We start from the raw sequence: 13,278 nt of genomic DNA, 5'->3' as shown, positions 1-13,278 counted from the left end.
AGTCAGAGCACACTAAATCGTGAACTTTCACTATCTTTTTATTGGTTTTTGAAGCACAAGGCTGGCCAGACCGGGGGTCATCTTCTACTGATTTACAGCCATTTTTACCATTGAACCACATAAAAACGTTTAACTGGCTCAGACATTTAACCTCGAAAGCTGTTTTTAAGAGTTTGTAAGTCTCTGAAGCTGGATTTTCTGGTTTTCAAACAAAATTTGACCTAAATTGTTTTGTCTTTTCATCCATTTTGTGAAATCAATAATCCGCCAAGAAAAGAAAACACATCTTCATTCACCAGGATGCCACTCTACTGAACAAAGATATATCACAAATGTTTTCAGTACAAAAACTTCCCCTTCCACACCCACAGGCAAACCTACCTCTCCTATTGAGCAGTGGCAGTGGCACCTGTTTTAAATTTTCCAATCAAGCCTCATTTGTATGTGAAGTTAAGGGATATAGGATGTAGTTATTATGTTGTAAGTAAAAGATTAGCACATAACAGAAAGGGTTGAAGATTAATATCGAGCAAATCAAATCATGGAATTAGCTTTAAGATTATTTAAGGTCATGTTGTATCTATCATATATACCTCACAATGTAGGCTAGTAGAGATTTAGTGGGTAGGAAAGAGGTTGATTTTGAGTGTGGGTGGCTAAGATATTTGAAATGTTAATTTTTTTTCTACAGCTGCTATGGTTGTTAATAATAAATCCATTTACTGAAAGTTTACTACGCTTTGTTTAAATACAGTGATCACGAAGAACTGTATGTGGCTTCAACTATTGGCATTTTGTTGTTGCACCACACTCCACACACATTCACTGTGATGTTCTTCCAGTTTTTAGCCTATTTATATTTTTAACAGTATGTTTTTCTATTAACCTATTTTTTTCACAAATTTGAAACGAGGAATTTTTAAAGAATAGAAAAAATATTAAAAAATGTTAAAAGTAGTTTTAGAATTCTTCCCATTAAATTATTAATAGTTAGTATACAAAACAAAAAGCAGAGGAATGAATGAAAAAAAAAATCCACTAAAATTAATTAATAAGAATTTAAAAACATTAAAAAAAATGAAAAAAAAAAATAAAATATAAAAAATTACTTAAAGATTATTAAAAATGTAGTGAAATAAAAAAAATCCTTTAAAAAACTGGTAACTGCAACCAACCATTGTCATTGTGTATGTATACATAATGACAATGTGATTACTTATTTAAAATTTCCTGCTTTTATAGTAATTTTTTCCTTATAGTGCTTTGCTTTTATTGTAATAATGCTATGTAATCTGGCTTGGCTTAATTGGTATGGCAGGGTGTCCAGACTTTTGAAAAATCTGGCCTACTGGGAATATAGGATGAACACAATTTAAGAAAAAATGTAGACCTGTTAATAGATAGAAGTTAAGATTTTTTTTTCTTTTTTTTTGAAAACTGGTTATTAAAAGACTTTTGACATTTTCTGTTGCAAAATGTTTTCAAAAAAAGGTTTATATGACATTTTTTGAATGAAAATAAAAAATAAAAAATGTTTATTTATTTATTTATCTATTTTTTTTTTTAATTTTTACCATGAGTTATGTCATCATTCTTCAGACCTTAAGGTATTTTTTAAAGGCTGAAGAGCTTCTTGGTAGTACATATTGCTACACTTTAGATTTCACAATCATTTTTCTTCTTAAGTACTAACATTTTGTAAAAATATCAATAAATATTATGTATTTTTTTATCTTTTCTAGTGAATTTTAAAATGTCTTATCCCCATTCAGATATGCTTCTTAATTTTTATCATCTTAGTACAGTTTTATTACCTCTATTAACCTCATTCTGATTTTTATTAAGTTGTGGATGTCATTGTATCAGCAGTTTTATGATTAATGAAAGCCATTGATGCTACAATTGCCTACTGATTGATTTAGATAATTTCCAAGATATAAAAATAAAGTGAAGATTGTTCATAAGTCATAAGGTATATTCTAATATTATAGTGTGTTAATATTTGACCGTAGCCCAATTTGCTGGACATGATAAATAATGAACAGCTAGATTCCAGATATTGAATAAAATTAATTTCTTTTTTTATGGCTATATGTAATGGACTTGTTTTTATGAGATGAGATGTTAAATAAAGTTAGGTTGTACGTGTGATGATTTTAATAGGTTTTCTACAGCATGCTTGAACATCAAATGATGCTTTACTAAAACACAATACACAATACGGGTTGGTGCAGTAATTTGATATTTAATAGAAGGCTCTTGTAAAATCAAGGTGTAGCTAAATTTATTTTATTTTTGATTGTGTACTGACTTGCTTCCATGTCACTGGGTCCTAATTAATAAGTCCGTATGTGTAACAGCGTTTTTGTTATATAGTAAGTACTCTCTCTGATAATCTAAGGAACTGGCTATGCCAGCCAGTATGAATGTGTTGATGTGTGGCCTTTCTACTTCTACTAACCATTATCTATTCTAGATAAAAATCATTGAGTTATGAGCCATTACACTTGCTACATCTGCCAATGCCTTCTTGGCACTTCTATATGTATTTATTGAACAACATCCCGAAGTCATATAGCATCACAAAGTTATGTTAGATCAGAGCCGCCACTATGTGGAATTTTTTGAAATGGCATTGCCTTGTCTAGGGACCTGTTTTATCTGATAGAATAAGCTGAGATTTTATGTCTCTAATCTAAATACAAGCTGTTTGTGCTTTAAGACTGAAATTTTTAATTTGATAAAGAAAAGTCAAAGTGGTTATTTAATCTGGCTGTATGGACGTTAACAAATTAAGGAATAAAGTAATTTCAAAATTTACTAATGGTTTCTTTTAAATTAATTTACTGATTCTTCTTAACTAATTAAGATGTTAATTTTCCCATTTAGTGTAATTATTTAAGCAGACAGCTTCTTTTAATGGTTTTCTTTTTTTTAATTCTATAAAGATTTTCCTTTTTAGGCAACTATTCTAAACACATTGTTTGTTTTTCAATTTTTAAAAAATTATGTTGTTTTTTTTTATTCTATAATGTTTGTTAGCTGCAGTCATCTGTTTAAGTTATCGAAGAAAAAATTAGAAATACATGATAATTGTGGTAGTTCATCTAATGATATTAATAATTGTATTTGTAATAAAATTAGTGCAGCAGAGAGAGATTCAAACCCATCATCATCTCATCATTTGTCATCTTTGTTGTAAGTAATTAACAAAATAGCATGCAATTTGTTAATGGCTGATGTTAAACAAATACGAGGGCAAGTCAAAAATTATCTACACTTTTACTATAACACACCTTCAAAAGTTATCATATTATCTTCTGTGCATGTATGCTTACGAGTTGCTGTGGTTGCAATCACTTGTGCGAAATTTGATCCCAATCATGTCACTAGTGTTATGATTATTACAGTGTAAACATTTCCACTCCTCTAGCAGCTTGGAACAAGGAACAGTGGTTAGTTTTCTGGTTGTAGGGTGTGAAAGGTGCTGAAATTCATCATAGAGTTTATCACAATGTGGGGACAGTTTTTTATTGTGAAAAAGTGTTTTTTATGGATCAAGAAGTTTAAAAGTATGACGTATGAAGTTGACACTTGTCAACCTCCACCATGGATGACAAGATTCAGCAAGCTCGAAAGATAGTTTTGGTAAATAGGCAAGTTACCATTGATGAGGTAGTGTATTCTTTGAACATCAGTCATGGTTCTACCCATCAAATCATTCACGATGAGCTTGGCTTCCATAAAGTCTATTATCGAAGAAAGTGTTCTTGTATGACAACGCCCACTTGCACATGGCTCAACACACCATTCAAACCATCCACAAGTTTAATTTTGAGATACTGGAACACCCTCCCTACAACTGTAAGCCCAACTGTAAGGATTTCATCTGTTCAGGCTGCTCAAGGATGCTTTGCAAGGTTGTTGATTTTCCACAGACTTAGACATGCAGGAAGCTGTGAAAAAGTGGCTTTGTGACCAACTGAAAACATTCTTCTTAGAAGGATTACACAAGATTGTGATCCATTAGTAAGGTATCTATGTAGAAAAAACCCTACCTTTGTTATTAAACCCTACCCATGGGTTTGTTAAACCCCATCCATGTTAAACCATATCTTTGTGTAAATAAATTGTAGAAGAAAAAGTGTATATAATCTTTGACACGTCCTCGTAGTAATGTAAATAGTTATTTACATATGGTGTTATAGATATTGTTAATTTAATTAGATTCTCTTGAGCACGTGATATATATATATAACATAATTAGATCTTGGATTTTTGTTAAATCTGAAAATGTTCATTTTCTCTTTCTATAAGTTTTTCTAAAACTTACATTTTTCAGTTTGTAATTCTGAATTTAAGTATTATTTTACTACTTTTTACTTAATTAACTTTAGAATGTTGGTAACTAATGCTAATGCATGATATTTATATTATGATTAACATTCTGTACATAGATCTTTACACTTTCATGTAATGCATGTACAATTTATTTTATGTATAATACCTTTTATGTCTCTAATTAAATAAGCACAAATTATAAAACAATATTTATTAATGAGAACATAATGAATTAATTGAACATAATAATAATATTGTAAGAACTGCCCACATCATTACTCCAATCCTCTATTTAATAGTCAGCTTAGATCGATATCTCGATCATTGGAATACAACAGTCTTCCATGCTTATTGGAAAAATGTTGAATACATTGAAAAATATTGAATTTATATACATGTTTACCGATTTAAATTGTTAAATTATAAAAAGAATATGTCATAGTCTTGCAGTCTTGTTGGCAGTCTACGTTCTCTTTCTGAACGTCTCAAAATAGGTTGTTGCTGCACTCTGGGTTGCTCTTGAGGTTCCTGCATAGCCTCAGGAGACTGTGTGAGGTGTCAAAAGTGCAGGTGTATGTGGTGGTGGTTTCAGAAAGTGTAATCTAATACTTAATCATTTTGGGTATAATTCTGATGGAGATTTACCAGATGAGAGAGGTGTAGATCCATCTATAACACATTAAGATTTCTTGAATCTTTGAATGTGTAGTGTAGATGAAGTCTGCCTGTAACATTTATTTGATAATCTGTACATTGTGTTCGGTGAGCCTGTTGGTAGCGACCTGATATTATAAACCTATGGTGTGTGCCGTAAAAATTTACAAATTCTTTACAGAATTTGTAAAGGTTTCACTTTTGAAGATCGTTGCATTGTTGGAAACCAGTATTCTTGGTAGGCCATGAATTCAGAATATATCGTAATGGTTGAATCTGTTGTTGGTGCATTCTTAGAGTAACGGACTTCTAACCATTGGGACTTTGCATCGACCAAGATAAAGAAGTAAATTATGATCTTGAAACAGTCCACCATAATCCACGTGAATCCTTTAAACATTTTTTGAAGGTTCATCTCTGTGATGGATACGTGCTCTTGAAAGATTTTTCTTTATTTATCCACAGTCTTGACAAGTTCTGATAAAATTTTCTGTGTTTTTGTTGATCTTGCCAGTAATTGTATTAAATGCTAGTAAACGCAATTGTCTGGCCAATTGTTTTATCTTTATAATTTCCATGTGAGTGATGTAGTTCTGTGAGAACTAGCTGATGCATTGAAGTTGGTACGACTACTCATTACCTTTCAAAATTATGCCATTTTGAAGGTAATACTCGGAACCATAATTTTTGTCATTCAAAAGGTCTGATTTCAGTTTTGATAATTGTTCATCACGTGAGGTATCTTCAGTGACAGTTTTGTAATTTAATGTTTAGTTGGAAATGTTATAGATTACTTCATTAGAAATTAGAGATACTTCTTCCATTTATTGTTCAATTTGAGAAATATTTTCTTGAATAGGAGATTGGGATAGGAAATCAACATGGACATTTTCTTCTGGCAAAATATGTCTGATTTGATAGTCAAAGTTTGTGAGCCAAATTGTGTAGCGTAGAAGTCTTACGGATGTCATAGCTGGAAGTTTTGAATTTTCATGTAGAATGTGAGTCAGTGAAGGGTTATCTGTACATAGCATGAACTTTTTGCCATGTATAATAAGAATTTTTTTAGGACAAACACAATTGCTAGTGCCTCCCTCTCAAGGTGACTGTAATTCATGTCGGTTTTAGTTAGTGAACAAGAAGTGAAAGCAATAGGCCCCTTCCTACTTCATTTATTGTATGTGAAAATGTTCCCGATATCCCTGTTGGAGAAGTGTCGCAGTTCACTGTTTGTTGAAGGTCTGGGTGGAATGAGGTTAGTACATGATGGCTTGTGATTTTGTTTTACAGTTGTATAAATGCTGCTTCACATTTTGTGGACCAGTGGAATTTGTGATTTTTCTGAAGAAATAATCTCAGTGGATAAATAAGTGTTGAGGTATTCAGTATAAACATTGCATAATAGGTAACCATTTCTAAGAATCTCTTGACATCTTCTTGACTTGCTGGTCTAGGTGCGTTTATAACAGTTGTGACCTTAGTGAATCTTTGGAAGTTCTTCCTTGATCAATTACATAGCTAGGTATTGGACTTTAGTTTTGATCACACTTTTCTTTTTTCTTTTTGATATGTAAGTTGAACCCTTGTAATCTATCAAGGCAAGCTGTCAGGTTTTTGTAGCATTCTTCCTGCGTTTTTGCATGAACATTGTCAAAGTATGCTGTAACCCCCTTGAATTCCCTTAAGACTTTGTCCATGATGAGATGAAAATCATTGATGCTGTTTTGATTCCAAATGAGAAGCGACATAACTTCTTTATGAGTAATAATAATTGTTTGAATTTTTGCACTCTCCTCAACTGGTATATGAAGATAAGCTTTAACTAGATCTAGGGAGCAATAATATAAAGAATCACGAGTGCTGTACGCTCATATATTATTGGTGTAGAGTAGTGTGCATCTTGTAGTTGGGGGTTCACCCCTACTTTGTAATCAACACATATGTACGGTATCATTGTGCTTGGGGGTCACAACTAGTGAAGATGCCCAGTCACTTTCTTGGACTTTTGAGATAATGCGTTGGGTTTCGAGTTCTTGTTCTACCTTTATTTTGAGAACACCAGGAAATTCCCTAGCTTTAAAAGTTACAGGTTTCACGTTTTTCCTTTGTTTGAGAGAAATTGTAATGTTTTTGGATCTGCTAACTTGTTTTTCGAACAGATTAGCGTATTTATTGAAGATTTCATGTTGTATGTTGGTCAGTAACACTGAATATGTTGAATTTTTTATTATCCTTTTTGGTGTCTCTCTTGTAGGTGAATGCCCAGGTGCCTTATCCAGGAACGGCCCAAGAGTGGAGAGAAATTGTCTGGAACCATGTAAAGTCTTTCAGTTATCTAGGTTACTTTTTTACCTCAGCTACTCCTAGTGGTGCAAATATGCCAGCGGTATACAAGCACAATTGTATTTTGGTATTCTGAAGTTCAGTATTCAAGTTTCGTTTGTTAAAATTTGATTTATTTAACAGTGTTTGTCCAGCTCTAGAATCCACTTCAAACTGCTGGATTTTGTTGTTTATTTTTACTTGAATGAATTATTTTTCTGTGTTTTGTTCTGAATTATTAATTTCATACATTGTGAATTGATTTTGGAGGAAGGAATCTTCTTCTGCATCTACTGTCTTTTTACATCTTTCTTTTCAGACATCAATCTTTTTAGGCACACTTTATCAACGTGACTGCGTCGCAGTTTACAGTACCCACATTTTAATCTAGATATATCAACCTTGCATTGGGATGAAGTATGATTATTCCTGACACATCTTAAGCAGGGTCCTTCGATTTCTAAATATTTTAAATTAAGTTGCGGTCTTGGTGGAGGACTTTGGTGTTCCTTATAATAATAACTTGAATTTGCCTTGTTTTTAGGTTTTGAGGTAAAATTGTTTGTACTCCTTCTTCGTGGTCCAGAAACTCTGTGAACATTGGTTGAGGAAATTTTCTACTGGAATATTGAATTGATTAGCCAGCAATGATGCTTCTAAGGTTTGAGCTTTTGAAACTGCATCTTGAAAAGTTTTTGAGTTATCTCGCAACAATTGATGATGTACGTCTTGGTTGGAAAGCCCTCTGATAAATTGTGAATGCAGAATAAGATGCTACAGATTTTTTATATTCACATTGGAATTCACAAGTTGAAATAAATTTATGTAATTGTTACAAAACCTTGAATTGGTTGATTAGATCTTTGTTTTTGCGACAGGAATTTATGTCTCAACTAAAACGTTCTTTTTTCCGTTAATTGATCGTTCAAAGTTCGTACTATTTTGTCATAAGTTGGATGCTCACTGATAAGTTTAATAGCTTGAAGTATTCGGGGCCTATACTGTTTAAAGGGACTGTTTTTGTTGTGTCCTTATCTGCAGCTAATCCTTTCATAATAAGAAAGTTATTGAATCTTTCTTTGTATTGTTGAAAATTTTCTTTAACTTCTTCAAATTGTTCAAAATTACTTACATTATGTTGAATTGTTGGTTGAGGTTTTGAATTGTTGTAAGATCGTTTGAAATTGTTATTGTTGCATTCGCAAAAAAACTGGGTAAATTGTTTGGCATTCATTTTGAGGTTATGAAGGTTCTTTGATACCGATACAAAATAGTGATATTGATATTGATATTGATATTTTGAAATAATTATGCACTTAAAAAACAGCGCTACAGTTAAGAATGAATTAAACAGTATGAATTTGATTTGTGTAAGTAAATTTGTTAATTAGTGAGAACATGTAAATAAACCTGCGGGACACCAACACTTATGTTAATTGCTACGTACATAAAAGTTTTTCTGTTTCTCCTTGTCGCCACTTGTTATGTCTGTAATTAAATAAGTGCTTGTGTTTTCGAATTATAAAACAATATTTATAAAGAGAACATACATTTATTGTAAGAACTGTCCACATCATCACTGCACTCCTCGATTCTATAGTCGGCTTAGATCGATATCTCTAACATTGGTATACAATAATACCTATGTACGTTTATTGTTTTTTTTTTTTTTTTTTTTAATTCTGTCATCAGCTAGGAACATGTTGTTAATTGCTAAATTGATTTAGATTATTTTAGACCGAAAGGAAATTTATTCTTGTGACCGATTGACCAAGGTGTTTGGTCTACAATGATGTGTATGATTATATACATATGGTAAATATCCATATGTATTATAAACTTATATATACTGCAGCCTACAGTAGGTATCAGTTTTACCTTTGGATAGGCCTGAGTGTAGTAAATTAAGCATTAATAATAAGCGTTGATGTAGTAAATGAATAATAAAAAAATGTATTTTATTCTTTTCATTTCAAATGGAGTTTCTGCTATTATAATTTTTTTAAATATATTTTTAGATTTTCTAATGCATTGTGTACCTAATCACTGTGTTTGTAATGATTTGGTATGATGGTACCTTGTATATGTGTTCTTTAGCACTTAAACTTCTCTTCAGGTGTATTTCTAATTATATTTTTACTACAATATATATATTATTAACATATTACTTCGTAGTAGAACTTTCTAGGTTGTGACTATTTGTTTTTATTTGAGATGAAAAATCAGACTACATTAGGGGATTCTTTTCATTTGCTTCTTGGTAACTCTTGCAACTTTGCATGCGCACAAAGTAACCTTCACAATATGTTTTCTGTGGAGAGTTTTCGCTCTATGATGCTGATTTTTTCTGATTGATATATTTCTGATTATTGAATCTATTTGTTGTAGCCATTCTTTCATGACAAATGATTTTTTTCTTTTGGTATTCTTAATATCTAATGAATATTATTGTTTTTATTTTTTAATATTTAATCTCTTCTTTGATAAGAAAGATGATTCTGTTACATTCTTGTACTTGAGAATCTTTAGTAGAAATTGCTAATGTAAGGTAACATGATGCTCAAGTTAAAAGCAAATAATAGATCTTTTTTTTTTTATTATAATCTTTTTTCTATATTACCTTCTATTACATTGTAAGTTGTTTTCCCTTTTTGTCTAACCATGTATAAAAAATTGATTTCCATTTTGTGAATAACTATTTAATAAATAAATCATGGTTATATCTAAATTTGGAGATTTAACAATTAAAGAAAAGAACCTGTTAAAACTAAGACAATCAGTATATGCAAGAAATACGATTATACAGAATGCTTGTTCTGGACACCTGCAAGTAGCAGTATGATTGAAAACATGTAAGGGTTAGAAAAAAATTTGTATTGTGTTAACGAAACAATCATTCTTTTATATGAGGGTCATTCAATAATTAACCAGACAAATAGCTTTACGGCAAAAATGGTTTATTAAATAAGCATAAATTTTTGTCTACTTTTTCCACGTAATCCCCACTAACTTCTATGCACTTGTTCCATCTTTTTACGAGTTTTCTTATCTCCTCTGCGAAGAATTCTTTACCTTGATATCGAAGTCAGTTTTGTACTTTTTTCTTTACCTCTTTGTTCTTGAACTTGATGCCACACAAAGCTTCTTTCATCACACCAGAGAGATAAAAATCTGAAGGGGCAAGGTAGGATTGTAAGGAGGATGAGGTAGGAGCTCCCAACCAACTTAGCCAATACCATCCAGCGTCATTTGTGCCATATGAGGTTGAGTGTTGTCTTGAAGAAGAAGCACGTCTTTCCTCTGCCATCCCAGACATTTCTCTTCGAACGCAGGCTTGACTTTGTTCTCAATGGCTGAGTAGTATAGGCTGTTGATAGTTGCTCCTACAAATAATCACAGACTATCGGACCACGGGCACTTCAAAAGATGGTTATGTTTTGAATTTCTTACAGACAGGCAATTCAGGGGTTTTTCATTGCATGCTTTGACGTTTGGACTCTGGCTCAAAATGATGTAACAAAGTTTCATCACAGGTTAAAATCCTGTCCAAAAATGTGTCACCTTTGTTATTGAAACAATTTTTTAGTTTCAATAACTCAAATGTACAAATGCGAAATTTCTCTTGGCTTTGTGATAACGGTAAGCTCTCTGTGAACTCATCTTGCACAAGTTTTACAGTAGTTGAGTTTGCTTTGCATAATAGAATGTGTTGCAACAACACTTAACTTGAATTTTTCAGCAATTTCTTCAACTGTAAATCGTCAGTCTTCTTGGATGAGTGAATCAATATAAGGACCTAACGCTGAGGTTGACTGATACCAGACGCCTAGTGTGGTGCTCGTTGGTCATGCTTTTGCAGCCACTTTTAAACTTTTCTACCCACACGTAAAAACTTGGCACGGTTCATGCAACTACTACCATATTGTTTATTCATGCAAGAGCATATTTCTGATGGCTGTACACTTTGCAAAAGTAAAAATTGGATCACAGAATGCTGTTCTTCAAAAGTACTTTCTTTGAGAAGACACGCCATCGTATAAGACTAGAGGTTATGTTTATGTAAATATTAATCAAACAGCTGACTAACAAGGTTGCCAACTACTACTTGCAAATGTTTCAATTGCCTGCATTAAGCGTTTCCTTCATTAAAAATGTTTCTCTGTTTAATTATTGAGTGATCCTCATAGTTCAGTAACTGTTCTGAGAGGATCTGATGGTCTGGATTGGGTAGTGATTACGAAAGAGAGAAAAAACAATAAAACAACACACCAACATTATTTAAAGTTTGTTAAATTTATTATATCAGAAATGCAAGGAGAGTTTATGCATCAACTATAATAAAGGAAAACAATACGGTAAATATCATTTATGCTACAAAAACAGAGACTGAACTGAGAATAACTGAATAAACATTACATTCACAAAATAAAAATAAAAAACAGGAATTCAAACACATAATTAACTTACAGCACGAAAAAACATAGCACGACCAGTCTTACCGAGCACAACATTTCAGTTAAAAAAATAATCTAATTCTAGCTTTTCTGACAATACAGAAACAGCCGCGAGCAGAAAGTAAAAATTAAATAAAGTCTTTAGATAACTTAAATCTTGTAGAGAGCTTGATGTGACGATTTATTGACAACAAAAGAACAATGTACACAGCACTGAAGCAAACACACCAAACGCACACAGAGAACTGACCGACAACAGCTGACATTGTCATTCGCACACAGGTCGGAATTGTAATAATAAACAACCTTGGGTTATGTTGTTTATAACACCATTCACTGATTTGTTGACAAATCCTAGCCTGTTATTGTGAAATCTGCAAAGCCGTGGTTTCTCGAACAACGTTGCATCTTCGACCTTGACCAAAAACTGAACAGTAACAAATTTTGAAAATAAGTTTGGTTTTTTTTAAATTGGTATTGCTTGATATTAACTTTTGGTAATTTAAAAAAAATGCTGTATATTGTTTCATTGAGTTGTAGTGGTGGTTTCTTGTATTATTTGTTTATTGATTTAAACACGATGTAGTGAAAGGGGATTTCTTTTTCAAATTGCAAATTTGTAGCTTAGTTTTCTTAATTAAAATTTTATCTTATAAATTATTCTAAAATATTTTGGAGGTTTTTTTAGGGAAAACAAGTTATATCTATATTATTAAAAATTGCACACCTCTCATAATCTGTAAATTTATTTAAACATTTATATACTAGTATGTAGTTGACCCATCTCTCTTGCTTAAATTTAGATTCATTAATTCTCCCACACAGTGTTAGATTAACATTGTGAGTAAAAGATATGCTACCCATATAAGAGGAAGCCTCTCAGTATGCTCTTATTACACTTATTTCTAATGAAAGGTATGGTAAAGAGATGAAGGAATTATCCTCTACTATTTCTTCGTTGGTTAACTACACCAGAAATTGGGTCATTATCAGGAAGATAAAATATATTCTTACTTCTCACTTCCACTAATCTGCAGAGAAGGCATTTATTAGGGCTCAGAAGAATTATATTTTAATTTTAGGGAGTGTCTTTGTTTCCTATACATTGTTCGCATTAAAAGCTGAACTATTTTACTGTGGTTCCTAATTTGTTAAGCTGATTTACATAAAATCTTTCTAAATTTAATTCTCAATCCAGGAATTAGTAAAGAGAAAGATTGGAACCTATTCGGAAAGACAGAATGTAGTATGATGACAAAATGTTGCCTTTGACAGATTGAGTTATGAATCTAAACACAGGTTGCTGCTACAGACAGTAATCTATAGATTCTTGTTTATGTATGCAAAACTCAGACAGCAAGTATTTTTTAATGAAGAAAATACGTGACTATTTCTATATTTTTCAAAAAAGTATTTTTTATATGAAGAACAGAAACATGTGGATTTTGAAAGAACTTCATCAGCTTTTTATCAAGATGTCTTCATTTGAAAGAGGGATTTTAAATTA

The 13,278-nt window shown here is 31.8% G+C and overlaps 1 protein-coding gene across 5 annotated transcripts in view; it reads left to right on the top strand.

Annotated features, from left to right (window-relative positions):
• The window catches only part of LOC142331448 (uncharacterized), a 140,507-nt gene that overhangs the window by 55,899 nt on the left and 71,330 nt on the right, over positions 1-13,278 (top strand). For 4 of the 5 annotated variants that reach the window (XM_075377369.1, XM_075377367.1, XM_075377365.1 and 1 more), the window contains exon 8: positions 3,043-3,198. The exons of the other annotated variant lie outside the window; for it this stretch is intronic. In XM_075377369.1, coding sequence (XP_075233484.1) covers positions 3,043-3,198 — 156 coding nt within the window. The remainder of the gene's footprint in view (positions 1-3,042; positions 3,199-13,278) is intronic. 5 annotated transcript variants of the gene reach the window in all.

The sequence above is a fragment of the Lycorma delicatula genome, chromosome 10 (genome assembly GCF_047948215.1).
Source record: "Lycorma delicatula isolate Av1 chromosome 10, ASM4794821v1, whole genome shotgun sequence".
NCBI lineage: Eukaryota > Metazoa > Arthropoda > Insecta > Hemiptera > Fulgoridae > Lycorma > Lycorma delicatula.
Note: the sequence above shows the minus strand (reverse complement) of the source record. Positions and strands in the feature narration are given on the sequence as shown.